Source organism: Apaloderma vittatum, unplaced genomic scaffold, assembly GCF_000703405.1.
Source record: "Apaloderma vittatum isolate BGI_N311 unplaced genomic scaffold, ASM70340v1 scaffold7162, whole genome shotgun sequence".
NCBI lineage: Eukaryota > Metazoa > Chordata > Aves > Trogoniformes > Trogonidae > Apaloderma > Apaloderma vittatum.
In genome coordinates, this window is record NW_009701807.1 from 4,544 (window position 1) to 17,953 (window position 13,410).

Consider the following 13,410-nt stretch of genomic DNA (forward strand, 5'->3'; position numbering starts at 1 on the left):
GGAAAGTTGTAGATTTTTGAGCATGCAAAACATTTTTAAAGTAACCTTACTGAGGAAATTTACTCCTAAAAATACAAATGCAAAATGCATTCATAAAGTACATGTGCTAGTTTGCAGATAAGACAGACAAAAAGACATCTGCACTTGTAAGCTGTCCGGTACATCTCTGAACCACAGTTATTATGAGGTAGTTTATATGCATTGGCTATTTTCTTAAGTTAAATAAACAAATGCAGCCTTCCTTACCCAACAAGTTGGAGTTTTTACCACTTCACATGAATAGTAATTTTCCCCTTTATCCTTTCCTATTGCCTGGATTCTGGCTCTTACTTAAGGACAGTAATTTACTGCAAAAACATAGCTTAATAATATCTGCATACACCATTAAGCAGTTTTTGTTCCAACCATTACTATGTTGTTAAATTTGACTTTTTCTAAATTCAGTATCTTTAGAGTTTGAGGCAAACATTTAATAAAGGGTGTAGAACATTGGCATTCTTAGTTTATTTTAAACATTTCACTAGAATATAGAGGTCATAAAAACATTGGGGTCATTAAAAAAGAACCAGACACGCTGAATAGGAACTATGATATCCTTAATTCATTGCATACAGGAAGGGAAAAAAAGTTACCTTAGGATAGTATTCCAGAATTTAGTCAGAACCATACGAATACATCTAAACTTTATTGAAAAAACATTGAGTTTAAATTGAAGGACAGTAGGTTTAGATCGGATCTTCAGAAGAAATTCTTCAGTACGAGGATGGCAAGACTCTGGAATAGATTGCCCAGCGAGGTTGTGGCTGCCCCCTCCCTGGAGATGTTCAAGGCCAGGTTGGATGAGGCCTTGAGCAACCTGCTCTAGTTAAGGGCATCCCTGCCCAGCGCAGGGAGCTTGGATTAGATGATCTAAGGTCCCTTCCGTAAGACATTCTATGATTCTATGAAATATCCAAAAAGCAGATGGGACATCCAACATTGGTTCACCTTTAAACTTTTTCATAATAAAATGTGCCTTCTGAAGCTTGGTATCAAAGTTTGGATTCTTTTGGTGATGATAGCAGCAGCTGTTTGATGTTTGTAGGTATTTCAAATTATTAGTATTCTCTTTGTAGCCGTATCAGACTGCATCTGCCTCTGTCAACAAATCCAAGATTTGTTTTTACTAAACAGATCCTTATTTCCACAAAGATTAGTAAACTAAAAATAGTTTATTACTGACATTTTTCCAACACGAACATCAGATCTCTAAAAAAAGTGAACTTACCAAGTAATGAGCTAGTACATGTATATACAGACATTTGTGCATATACTATCAAGACCTGCCTATTTTTAAGTGACAAAATTTTGTTCAGCCACAATGATGCCAAAGAGAGATTAAGTATAGCAAAGGTACTTGACTAGTGTGTTTATAAAGTTACGTAAATTATGCCAGGATCATTTCAACGTGCAAAATGTTGTTTGCACAAGCACACACAGCTTCCAAGAAAATGTGTATTATGAGAAAATAAACTACTCCACTTCCTCAGTAACTACCACAGTAGTTTTTCTTGCACTTTAGTATAGATCTGGGTCAGTAATAAGCAGGGGGTTCGTGCTATACTGAATTATTTTTTGTTATCCTCAAAGCTGAAGAACTCTTTTTAACTTTTACTGTTGATTAAAATTGGTTCTCTCACTAAGGTATGTTTACTATCAGTTACTATATACTCATACTGCAAGTTTAAAGAACATTGCAGTTTAAAAAAACCAAAATAAACACAGCAAGAAATGTATGCACACATACTACCTACATCAAGGAAGCACAACTTTAACTCATCAACTCAAATATCTGATTCCTATCAGTATGTCTAAAGTCATCTGTTAGAACTGTGGCTTATTAATGTTAACTATTTTGGCTACAACAGTAACATTCAGCTTCTTGTCTGCAGATCCTTACGAGTCCACAAACTTACTTCTGGAGGTTCACGATAGGTAACTCAGAAAAGCAAGCCCCCTGAAGCCTATTGCCAGTAGACTGAGAAACACCGAACAGAAATTTGTATATCTCCTAGCAGATTTTTATTGGTCAGAGAAAATAAAAGAGGAATTAAAGCCATAAATAACATCAGCTGTGATGAAAGGGAGATGGGGTGGGGAAGATATAAAGATGATGAATCTGTTCTAAACAAGACAAGCAATTGCATGCTGTGAAAAATGTATACAACAAAAGGTTTATTGTTTTAGGCAGGGTAATTATAATATGACGACCATAATCATCAGTGGTTGTAGCAGTTGAAGAAATTTTAGTCAAAAGGAGGCTACTTAAAGTTACTCACATCAAGCATTTGGAGGATGGGGCTCATGCTGATACAAAGATCAATCAAGGGATGCACAGCTACTTGTAATTTTTACTTTTATTTCAGGGCAAGCGTCAACGATTTGACAGGAAGAGAAACAGTGCCATCTACCGACGTATAAAATATTTACTTGGCATCTTACACTTGGAAGAAAAGCAAGTGTAAGATGCCAAAAACCATTACAGCTAATGTTTTGAAAAAACGGAGTTCAGACTTTTCAAGAAAACAGTATAGCCCCAAATAGCTCCTGCCCACATTTCTTATACTTGTGTCAGCTTTTAAGAATTCAAGGTTTTGAGATGGACTCCTAATCAGGAGATAAGGAATGGATGCTCTTAAAATGTGTTTTGGCTTTTATGTTTGTGTTTTGGGTTGTGGGTTTTTTGGCAATAAAGCCACTGCACAATCCACAATCTTCCCCTTTAACAGATTAGAACTCAACACCCTGCTGACGGCTACTTCCACTTCCCATATCTAGTATCATGCTTGCCTAAAGAACATTCATTTATTAACTTCAGGCCACAGTGTGTCTTTTGTCTTGGCAAAAAATTTAAGAGCTAAATATGAATTGAGAGTAAAATAATTTTTTATTCAGAAAAATCAGACAACTATGGGATTGTGCTGTTTTTTATTGTGTTTTCAATGGAGAAATACATCATCTGTTTACAAAATAGCTCTTGAAAAATACAAGGAGTACAGATACTATAAAACAAAGCAAACTCCAGTCATGAGACACTACGTACATCATGCGAAAGCAACAGTCTGATCTCCAGGTTATGAAAACTAGAATTAAAAAGTCACTATACAGAAAAGTTCCAAGTTTCCAGCTTGGCAAAACTTGGGTGCAGTTACATGAAACGTTTAATAAAATGAAAAAGATTTTCCGATGTGTAAACAAAATGACAAGACTAAATTTGTGCCTGGCAATTTCGATCTAAACTCCATAGCTACACAAAATACACAGACACCTTGTACACTTCAACTGTTAATATAACCTTCTTTGGGGGGTGGACGACAGCAGGCTGCACAGGGCAAGGAAAAGAGAAATATTGTATACTAGACATCTTAGACAAATGGCGAAAAAAACCCCTTCAGTTACTGCACAGCCTAAGTAAAAGATAAGCTACACTCTGACTTTGGAGAATTAATTTAGAAGGATAAGGGGAAGAGTGTAAGTAATTTAATTTTAACATGAAAGATGCACATGTAATAGGATGGAGCACAATGGGAGAAGGGAGTTCATAAAACATGCTAATCAAAGTATGGGAAGTATGATTTGACATCCCACGTATTTCAGACTTAAGTAATAGTAACATGAAGCTTGTTATCTACATCTGGTATTTCTGTTGGTATCCCTCATGCTCCTCAACTACTGCTGCTGTTTGCCATGAGAGAGTAACTTCTTTCAAAAGAAAAAGTTGTACTTTTTTGATAGGACTACAAGAACAAAAAATAGGAGTAAGAGAGCTTACTAGATGTCAAGTGCTTACTAGAAATGTGATTTTTAAAAATTCAGCATTGTTCAGTATGTAAAACTATTTCTGATGAGCCATCTAAAAATAAAAAGGTTAAAATTCTTAGGGAAAAAATCTTTTCACCTTTTATTTAAAATTTGAAATTTTTAAATGCATACAGGACTTTTATGGAGTGTACAAAATTCATCTTATATTTAGTGACTCAAAGGCCATCAAGACAGGTGTTACATTTCACAGGCACACAATATTTAGTAAAACACTTTAGTCATGGGACAAAACTTTGTATTTGTGCCTACAGGCCACAAGGTATTACAATTAGGTAAGGAGGCAGGGAGGAACCCAAATGAGTACATGGCTTGTTTTTATTTTGTATAAATAACTATTGTCATATATGGTGCATACAAGCTGCAACCCCCCACCCCAAAAAATAACAAACCCCAAAATAAAAACCCAACATAAAATGCAAAAGCTTTTACCAAGAAACAAAGGGATCAAAAGGGAGTAAGGAGTTTGATGAGCTCAAAGGAAAGTTTATTCACTGTTTGATTGCTGATCTGTATGCACCTTAAAACAATCCTATAAATAAAAGTAGACCACATCTTAATCACATCCCGCCAATACCAAGACTTCCCAATTACTTCCTCAACTTATGTCTTATAACCTCAAGATTTGACATTTCATTTTCAAGGCTTACTGCTTCTTGAAGGCAGTTGAACTAGATAGACTATACACTTTGGTTTCAATGTATAGTATATCATAGAACATCATCCAATTTGCAGATTACTACTATTGAAGAGATTCTTCAATAAAACAAAAGTGTATCAGCTGAAGATCTAAAATTAGTCATACTCCAATAAAAAAAGTACATAAAAGTGCATTTAAGGGATTCTTATGCCAGTTTTATCTCAATTTTGAAACAATGCATCAAAACAAATTCAATCAGAATGTCAAATATGGCTACAAATAGTGTTCATGTTTTTAAAGGCAGTAATCCTTCAAAATATTTAATGTAACTGTTGCTAACACATTAATTGTACTCCTGGCTTCACATACTAACCTGGACTTCCAATCAAGTGGTGATTTTAGCCCAGAAAAGGAAGTGCACAAAATATACCTAAATCCATTTGCGATCATGTTCTAGTCTTGCACCCTCCATTCTCCTTTTTTTCTAGCATTAGAAGACAACAGGTTGAGTTGGCAGATACTGTTTATGGACCCCTGAGGTTGTTTTTACCGGTTCAATCTCAATTTTATTGAATTCTTGATAACAGGAATAGGATTTGCAGGGAGAGCAGGGATATCTGAAAGGTCTGTACTAGGTGTTTTCTGAAAAGAAAAGAAGTTTGGTTGTATTTTAACTTTGCAAATATCAAAAGAAAAATATTGTAGTAATTTGCATTAACTTTCAAAAACAAGATCTTTGAAGAGTTTTCAGGAATATACCAAGACAAGGATAATTACAATTTATAAAAACAGAAGAAGGTATTTCCTTTGCCTACAGGGTCATTAAAGAAAATTTGTACAAGATTGTCTTTCATAGTGTGCATTTTCTTTTTTGACAACTGCAAGAAATTAGTAAGTGCTGCAGATAAAGATGAGCCTACTAATAACCTGTATTATAATAAAACATCATATCCACATAACGAGGGTCCTTGATCAGCAGCATCTACTATCTGACCTACACGTTTAGTATTTAAAAATTCCTTTGAACAATTCAGTATTAAGCCTCAGCCCCTTACAGCTGAATGGTGAAAACCTGTCCGTAATGCTAAGTATGTGTCTTCATGCATTCACATTTCAGAGTGCTTAAAAGCTCTTTACAGGCAAATTTCCAACTTTTCATACTGGTTTAGATTTACATGTAGAAAGTATGATGAACTCTCAAACAGTCCTATATGCCTGGGTTAAGAATTTCACCTTGAAAATAATCTGAACACTTTTTTCTCAAAAGACTTAAATCCTATTCAGCAAAATTATATCTAAAGCCAAAGAAAACACCAAAGAGGAACAATCTCAACATTCAGTGTGATTCACTGATTTCTCACATGCTTAGCAAACCTCTATTGTTGGGATTGTTTCTTTTAAAAAACATTCAAGTGCTTTTTCTTCCACTGCGGCAGATTATCTGCCATCTCGAGAACCCAATTATTATGCATTACTTCCCATAATTTATCACAAAATGTTTTCTTACATTATAAACATTCAAAATTAACATACAGTATATTTGATACGTGGGAAAAATGGATTAAAATGACTCACTCTTAATTGGTGTTTTATTAAAAAGAAATAAAGCAACTTAACACTGACTGTTACAGTTACAAAGCACAATTCGGCAAGGACTCAGGACAAAATAGCTTTGACCTCCTGCTTCCCCCTGGCCCCAGCAGCCCACTCTGGTTGGTGCTGACCTGGGTTTAGCATGTTTCTATTTTCTGCAACACTAGCAGTGTCTCAGACAAAGCCAACAAGAATACTGAAAATGACAAAAGAGGCCACCATTCTTTTGCAGTTTCCAGATTACTTTTGCTAAAGTAACAGCTACACAATTTATAAGGGCTACAAAGCTTTATATAATCATTCCTTAACATTAGGTGAAATAAACCTGGGGTACTACAGGATCTAAAAAATTCGCTGAAGCAGTATAGAGTGCCCATGTAATAACTAGAGTTTTTGCCAAGCAATTTTGGTACTTTTATCCAGAACTAGTCACACAGTTCCAATGGTCCAATAACAAATACCATTAATACTATTGCAAACTATCTCCTTTTTCATGCAATACATTTACTACACATTTAATAAGTGTTTATAAAATGCTTTGTGATAGTGAAACTTTTATCAGTAGTGTGCAAAAAGAAGCTTCAAAATTCTAGTAAAGACAAAGATGTGTTCTCCAAAAGTTATTACAATATTAGGAACAAAAATTTAAGTGAACACCACATAATTGTGACCCTCATGTCTATTTTTCCAAAGCTCCTTATATGCTTAATGCCTGCAGTGAAGCAACACAGCTGGCTGAGTTTTAAGGCTACTTCCCTCTCTCTCGCATATCATACCAAATATCAGAATCTGAAGTTATGTTTCAGACATTCTCAAGCTCTACCAGGGTATCTTTGAGCAGCAGCTATTTAACGCATTTCTTTCCTTGTTAGAAAGGATTATTCTGTGATGTGCAAAGCACAAAGGAATAAACTGAGCCCCTTACTTTGAAGGCACAATTCAGAAGAGCGAATCCAGCTTCGGTCAGTTTGTATGGCAAGCCATACATGTTTAGCTACAATGCACATTCATTAAGATCAATGACCATCTAAAACACAAAAATTGTGACAGTAACAACAAGCAGCTTTCCATACAATGGATTTATATTAAAAATTATACAATTAACATCTGGACTCATTTTAATTTCAATGTTTTCACCACAGATTAGCACACACATGCACACAGAGGTATTTGTTTTAAACGCAGTACCTGAGGAGCTTGCAGAGAAGTTGTCTGAAGAGTTTCTGTTTGAGAATTAACATTCACTTCTGTCTCAAGTTGCTCCTAAAAGAAAAAAAGAAAAAGAAAAAGCATCACAGTTACACCGATTCCAATTACAAAAGCTATTTAGACAGAATTCCATTAATCAGAAAGCCTTAGGTTGTGCATATAAAGAAAAAGAAAAAAGGCAAGTATTGGTACTTGCTGCATTGATACGCATCCTTTCAGAATACAGAAATGACCACACTAGAGAATGTTTTACTGATTAGAAATTTGACATCAGCACAAGTGACTTCTCAGTTGTCACTTTTTTAACCACTTAACATCCTTTATACAGAATTCTATAGGAAAACATTATATGTCATTCAATTTATCTAAGACAAAAGTGTAGTATCAAGGAAGGTGACGTGAAAAGCTACTGAATTTGTTGCAAATTCAACTGCTTTTCCACTCCTTTTGCCATTCTGCCAGAAATGTTTTCCTCCTACTTCAGTGGGTTTCTGGAAGAAGAGATGACTGTCAGAGCCAGTTTTGCAGCTAAAAGAGTGGGCCTGCACAGCTACAGCAGGACAGTGGCACATTCTCCTTTCAAGGAAAACAGCCCATTAGTTAAAACTGAACCATACTGCAATAAAAAGGCATCCATTTCAATGGAGAAAAAATTATGTTTATGCTGAAAAAGTCCCTTCCTCCATTTCCTTCCATGCATATTAAAGACATAAGATTTAGAGCAGACTGACAATAAAAGCTAACAGGATTAGCTATGTCTTTTATAATGATCTATATTCAGAGGATCTATTGTCAATGTCAGGATTAAATGCTTACATGAATTTCTGCCTTCACCTGTCTTGAGTTCAAAGAGATTTCAAGGTGACTACATAACAAGATACAGTTCCTCACTTAAGGGTGTGGAAACTGTAAACCAAAGCACTTAAACATTTTAATAAACATTTTTAGAGTATTCAGAAGACAACAGAACATGCCCTATAAAAACTGTATAAGACAAGTGGAGAGGTCCTATCATATATCTCCAGACAGACTGTCACCCTTTCTGCTCACCAATCAGCAGAAAAATTGCCTGCTAAATTACAACATATAGGAGGGGCATGCTTGAACCTCTGCAAGTCTCCAGAAGGTATGCTGTATCTTTGTACATTAATTTTCATTACCAGAAAAGGTTTATCATCCTTTGAAATGATTTTATCTAAGTGAACAAGACAGCAGCTGCCTTTGGGATTCTCAGCCTAACAGTCCAACTGTTCTCTAAAGCAGTAATAGGCATCAAGTTTGGGATGCAAGCAAAGCAAGGCATATAAACACATCCTTGATCAGATGTAACAAATTGGTTTTTAAATATCATCATTAATTTTTGAGCTATGCCTAACACTCTGTGAATGACCAGGGAAGAAAACACTGATCTATGTGAAAAAGGACTGAGGCTCAGCTTAGCCTGGCAGCACTTAACATACTGCAATTCATTAATATCGATGTGTATATTGAAAACATATTTATATGTTTACTGGAGAGTCTATGCTATGTATCTACACACACTCTTACTCATTCCTAGAGTGAAACACAGTAATTTTCACAAGCAAGAGTCTCAAATAATACACACAAAATTATATGGCCTAGGCATACTTACCTTTGTATCCATTTTTTCCTGTTCATTCAAATCTATACAGCTAGTATCTTCACTTATTTCATCCTGAAAAACAAACACAGAAACCATTAAAAATCATAAAAATATTTTAAAAATCAACATGAACATATGAAAACAAGGTTCCAAAGTGTTTTTTGAAGAATCAATCAGGTTTAAGACATGTTATATTCTAACAAAAAAAGTCCTTTTTAAGAATTTAGAATGTAAGCATTTGTGCTAACACAGTATATGTGTAACATGATGAATACTAGCATAATAAACAAAGCCACTAACACTTAAGCAAGCTGAATACATAAAGCAGAAATGCAATCAGAATAGAAAATACACACTCCATTTCACAAAATATTTGAAATCTGGAATACAAGAATGAGCACTCTAAAGCTAAAGTGAATATTCAAAGCTTTGGACATTGCTACGGTATGATCGCTAGGTCTCAAATACCTCTTCAATTTTCATTTTCTTGGGAGACTCTTCATTATGGGGAGAAGATGTCCTTTTCACAGCTGTGACAGGGCTAGGCATTTTTGTTGCAACATTTCCTGAAGTTCTTGGTGATGGATTTAATAGATACGCTGAGGAAACAATTCTAGAGATGGCAGGCTTTGGTGGTGGAGAAATGGCTGGTTGTGTGGCAGTTTGAGGAATGCTTTCATTTGAAGTACCTATGGATAAATAATTTTAAAAGCTTCAGCAAGATGAGCAGACACAACCATTTCAGTTCAATCAGTGGTATTTTTGCTCTCTCTATTCCACTGGTATCAAGTAGGCATCAAGGAAGTGGTACAGTTAGTTGTATAAGCATCATGCCTGGAACAGCAGGTGTGCATACACAGCACCGTTTCATTTTGAGCTCATTCTGAGACTGAATTCCTGTACAGATACATGGTAGCCATGCCAGTGAAACTCTGCTTGATCCAATTAACCCTGCTTAACAGCAGGGTATACTAGCCAGACAGGGCTCTGTGCTAATAGAGCTGTATTATTCTTGGCACCCGAAGAAGTGTTACCGTTTCTGTACTTGGCCATAGAGATGCACTGCCAAAGACTGCTTTAAATCAAATCCAAGAGCAACCTGATATTCTCTTTGTCATTCAAACTTGAAGTTCATCATTCCTCAGGCATAGAGCACACAATGACAGATATGAAGTCATCACAGAGCATCAGATAAAAAGATTCCGTACATCCTTTTGAAAAATGCGCCATATGACAAAGCTCTACCTCATCCGTTGCCTATTTCAAGCCAATAAGCACACATAGGGAGATGGCTCCAGGATGAGAAAAATTACATTGAGAACATTTTTCATTAATAACTATGAGAATGAACAAATGAGGTGCTTCAAATCTAAAAAACAGTCAGGCCCTTTAAGATCCATTTAGTACTCAAGGATGAACTCACTGATGCACCTGTGACTTACAATAAGTATCAGAAAACATCATCCTAAACATCAGAATGAAATATGAGATATTTCATCTTGAAAGGCTAACCAGTTGGTCCCTTTTCCCATCTGTTGCTGACTTGCTCCTTGTATATAGCTAAAGTTCCATCAAAAAAGAGGAGTAGCTGACTCTAAGTGAACATTTTTACCAGATGCCTTTGTTCTTTAATTGCAAAGTTCTGTGAGTTATTTTTTTTTTCCTTCAAGTAAAGGGTATTATTTCTTGTAGAAAATATGGAGGATGAAGTCAGCACACACAGTGGAACATATTTGAAAAGACACCAGCAAGGAGCATGTGTTCTGCTTACATCTATAGTTACAGGCAGTATAGAACCACCTCTGGTTTAAACTACAAAATGGACTAAAAATAAATAATTCGTCTTCCAGCTTCTGATAGTTTTTCCTCATTTGACCAACTAAACCACAGACCTGCATCAGGTCATCAGAAAACTATTACTACTGTGAATGGCAAATATGAATCCCTAAGAATAAAGGAATATACAAATATGATGGGGCAAAACATTCCACCATGATTTCCTGAGTCCTAACGAAATCTGTGTATCAAGGAAAACATGTTATAGCATGTGGTAAGTAAAGACCTCAAACTGGAAGAAAAACTGATTTATAAACATTACCAAAAAAATCAGTAGAAACAATATACTATGCCATTTTCCTTACCCCCTGAGCTTTCACTGGAATTTATTTGTGGCACAGTGACTTCAGAAGCCTGTATGTTGGTCACAGATGCTGCTGTTACAGCTGGCGCAGGACTGCTTCTCCTAAAAAGAGAAAAATTACAAAATGCTGAACATCAGTAAAGCTACTGTGTATTAAAAAAAAAATAAGGCGATGTCTGTCCAAATAAGGGGCAGGTGAAAATATAGCAACTATTTTCCTGAAGGATTGAACAAAACCAGTGTAGAAGGACTGGGACAGAAGTTTGTTTTCAATCTACACACACATTACAACTATGATTTCAGTCTGGACTTCCCAAGCAAAGGCCTAGGATTTTACATGACAAATAACTTTGTTTTCCACTCTCAATAAATATGGAAGGAGTATGTGTCTAAAAATCAACACAGGCCGATTTCCACTTCAAATGTGACATCCTAGATATCATAGACTCGTTTTAAGAGCATGGCCAGTGGTATCAACTACTGGAGATCATTTACCAAGGAAGACATAACTAAAAGAGCTCTTGTCAAAAGAACTAAGTTTAGCAAACTTAAACATTTTATTCTACACAGCATCCTATAATATACTTCTAATTCTGCACAATTGCAGGAGAGTGATGCAAATCTCTCTGTGTAACAAACAGACAAACATAAGACTCTTGAAAAAAAGAGTCCTGCTCACTACCTCCTACTGCAGTGCTCTCAAGTCTTTAAATCACCTTGTTCTTCTAAGCATCTTTACCCAACTTCCTCATCAGAAGTCCGAGGGCATGCTCCCTATGCCCCAAAAATTTAACCTTGCTCTAGTGCTCAAACTGGAAATAAGAGTCTTGGCAAGCCCTAATCTGGAACATTCATACCTTTTCAACTAGTATCTCACACACTCAGTATCTGATACACTTTTAACACAAGTAAGCCAGGAATAGAGAGCAGCAACAAGACTCAAAAGTCTTCATTACCCCTGAGAACTTCCAGAACTGTTCAATGGACTCGTCTTCATAGCACTAGTAGGCGAAGGCACAGACGTGCTGTTATCACTGTCCATAGATAAGTCTAGGCTGCTGTCATTGAGAGCTGTCAACCGGATTCCTTCTGTTGAATGCTGCAATATACAAAAGAAAATTGCATTAGTCTTCTTAAGGGCTTAAAAATCAACTAAGAGTCAAATGATGTAATACTTCAGTTGTGCAAAATGTTAGCTGTTACATTTGTGAAGGGAAAAAAAAGAAATGAGGTGATTTAACAGCAGTGAGGTTTCACCATGAACTAAGTACCCATGTGTGCCTTAAATGCTGTTAAATTTATGTACATTTTTACAGAAAAAAAACCACAACAAAAACTGAAAGTAGGAGCATTTAAAATTCAAAACATAATCGGACAATTTTCAAATCCTTTTACATGCAAATAGTCCACTATCCTTTCACTACAGGCATTTATCTTTTCACCTTCACAATTCAGGCACAGATCTGTCTCAACCAGTGATATTCAAAAACTAAGATAAAACTGAAAATACAGTAACGGTTTATTTCCAGTTTCTTGGTTTTTTGTGGGCTTCTTGATACTGCTTTTATTAACTTCAAAGTAACACTGACCTACACCAAAATCACAATTAATACAAAGAATTTAGAGACTGATTTGAAATTAAAATAATCATTGGACATGAAAAGCTCTTCTGATGCATTACCGAAAGAGATTAATTACTTAATATTTACATCATCCTCTGAAACGTATTACAGATTTATACTTGGTTTCAATGCAAGATTTCCTATTCTTTAAAAGAGAAGTTAACATAAACAGCTACAGTAATAAAGCATGTTATTCAGATATGCCTAAAACACAGTAGAACAAGGGGTTAACTATTCAGAAAAAACAAGTATTGCTTTCAGATTAAGCTAACACAAAGAAGCCGGGATTTTGAAATACAGACTAAGTTGTTAAATTTCACGGTCCAGCCTTCACTTCTTGCCTCCACTGAAAGTAAATCACATTCAACACAAGAGCTTAATTAAAAATCTTGCTAACTACTCATGTATGGTCACACAGGTAAACTATACATTTGGGGAGAAAATAACCCTGGCTAGAAACTGGGCAACTTTCTGATGTCAAAATTATCATTTAAGTCTTTTGCTCTTAATTAAATGAGCATACATTACCAAAAGCTGCCAAGCTGCAGAGTACTTTCCTTCAATTTATCCTCAAAAGTATCCAACCTCAGTTACAGTAACAGACTACCATCGTAGATACGAAAATGCAACAAGAAGTTCAACATTCTAGTCTGCTACTATTGATGACTTGCAATTTTACATTTAGGAGACTTACAAGAAAACCTAAGTAATAAAAACTTAAAAG

The 13,410-nt window shown here is 35.6% G+C and overlaps 1 protein-coding gene across 1 annotated transcript in view; it reads right to left on the reverse strand.

Annotated features, from left to right (window-relative positions):
- Positions 1 to 4,329: 4,329 nt before the first annotated feature.
- The window catches only part of LOC104267725 (poly(A) polymerase alpha), a gene marked incomplete at its 5' end in the record, with an annotated part of 33,284 nt that continues 24,203 nt past the window's right edge, over positions 4,330 to 13,410 (reverse strand). The window contains 6 exons of the mRNA XM_009879292.1: positions 4,330 to 5,140; positions 7,280 to 7,354; positions 8,934 to 8,996; positions 9,393 to 9,613; positions 11,066 to 11,166; positions 12,021 to 12,163. Coding sequence (XP_009877594.1) covers positions 5,045 to 5,140; positions 7,280 to 7,354; positions 8,934 to 8,996; positions 9,393 to 9,613; positions 11,066 to 11,166; positions 12,021 to 12,163 — 699 coding nt within the window. The remainder of the gene's footprint in view (positions 5,141 to 7,279; positions 7,355 to 8,933; positions 8,997 to 9,392; positions 9,614 to 11,065; positions 11,167 to 12,020; positions 12,164 to 13,410) is intronic.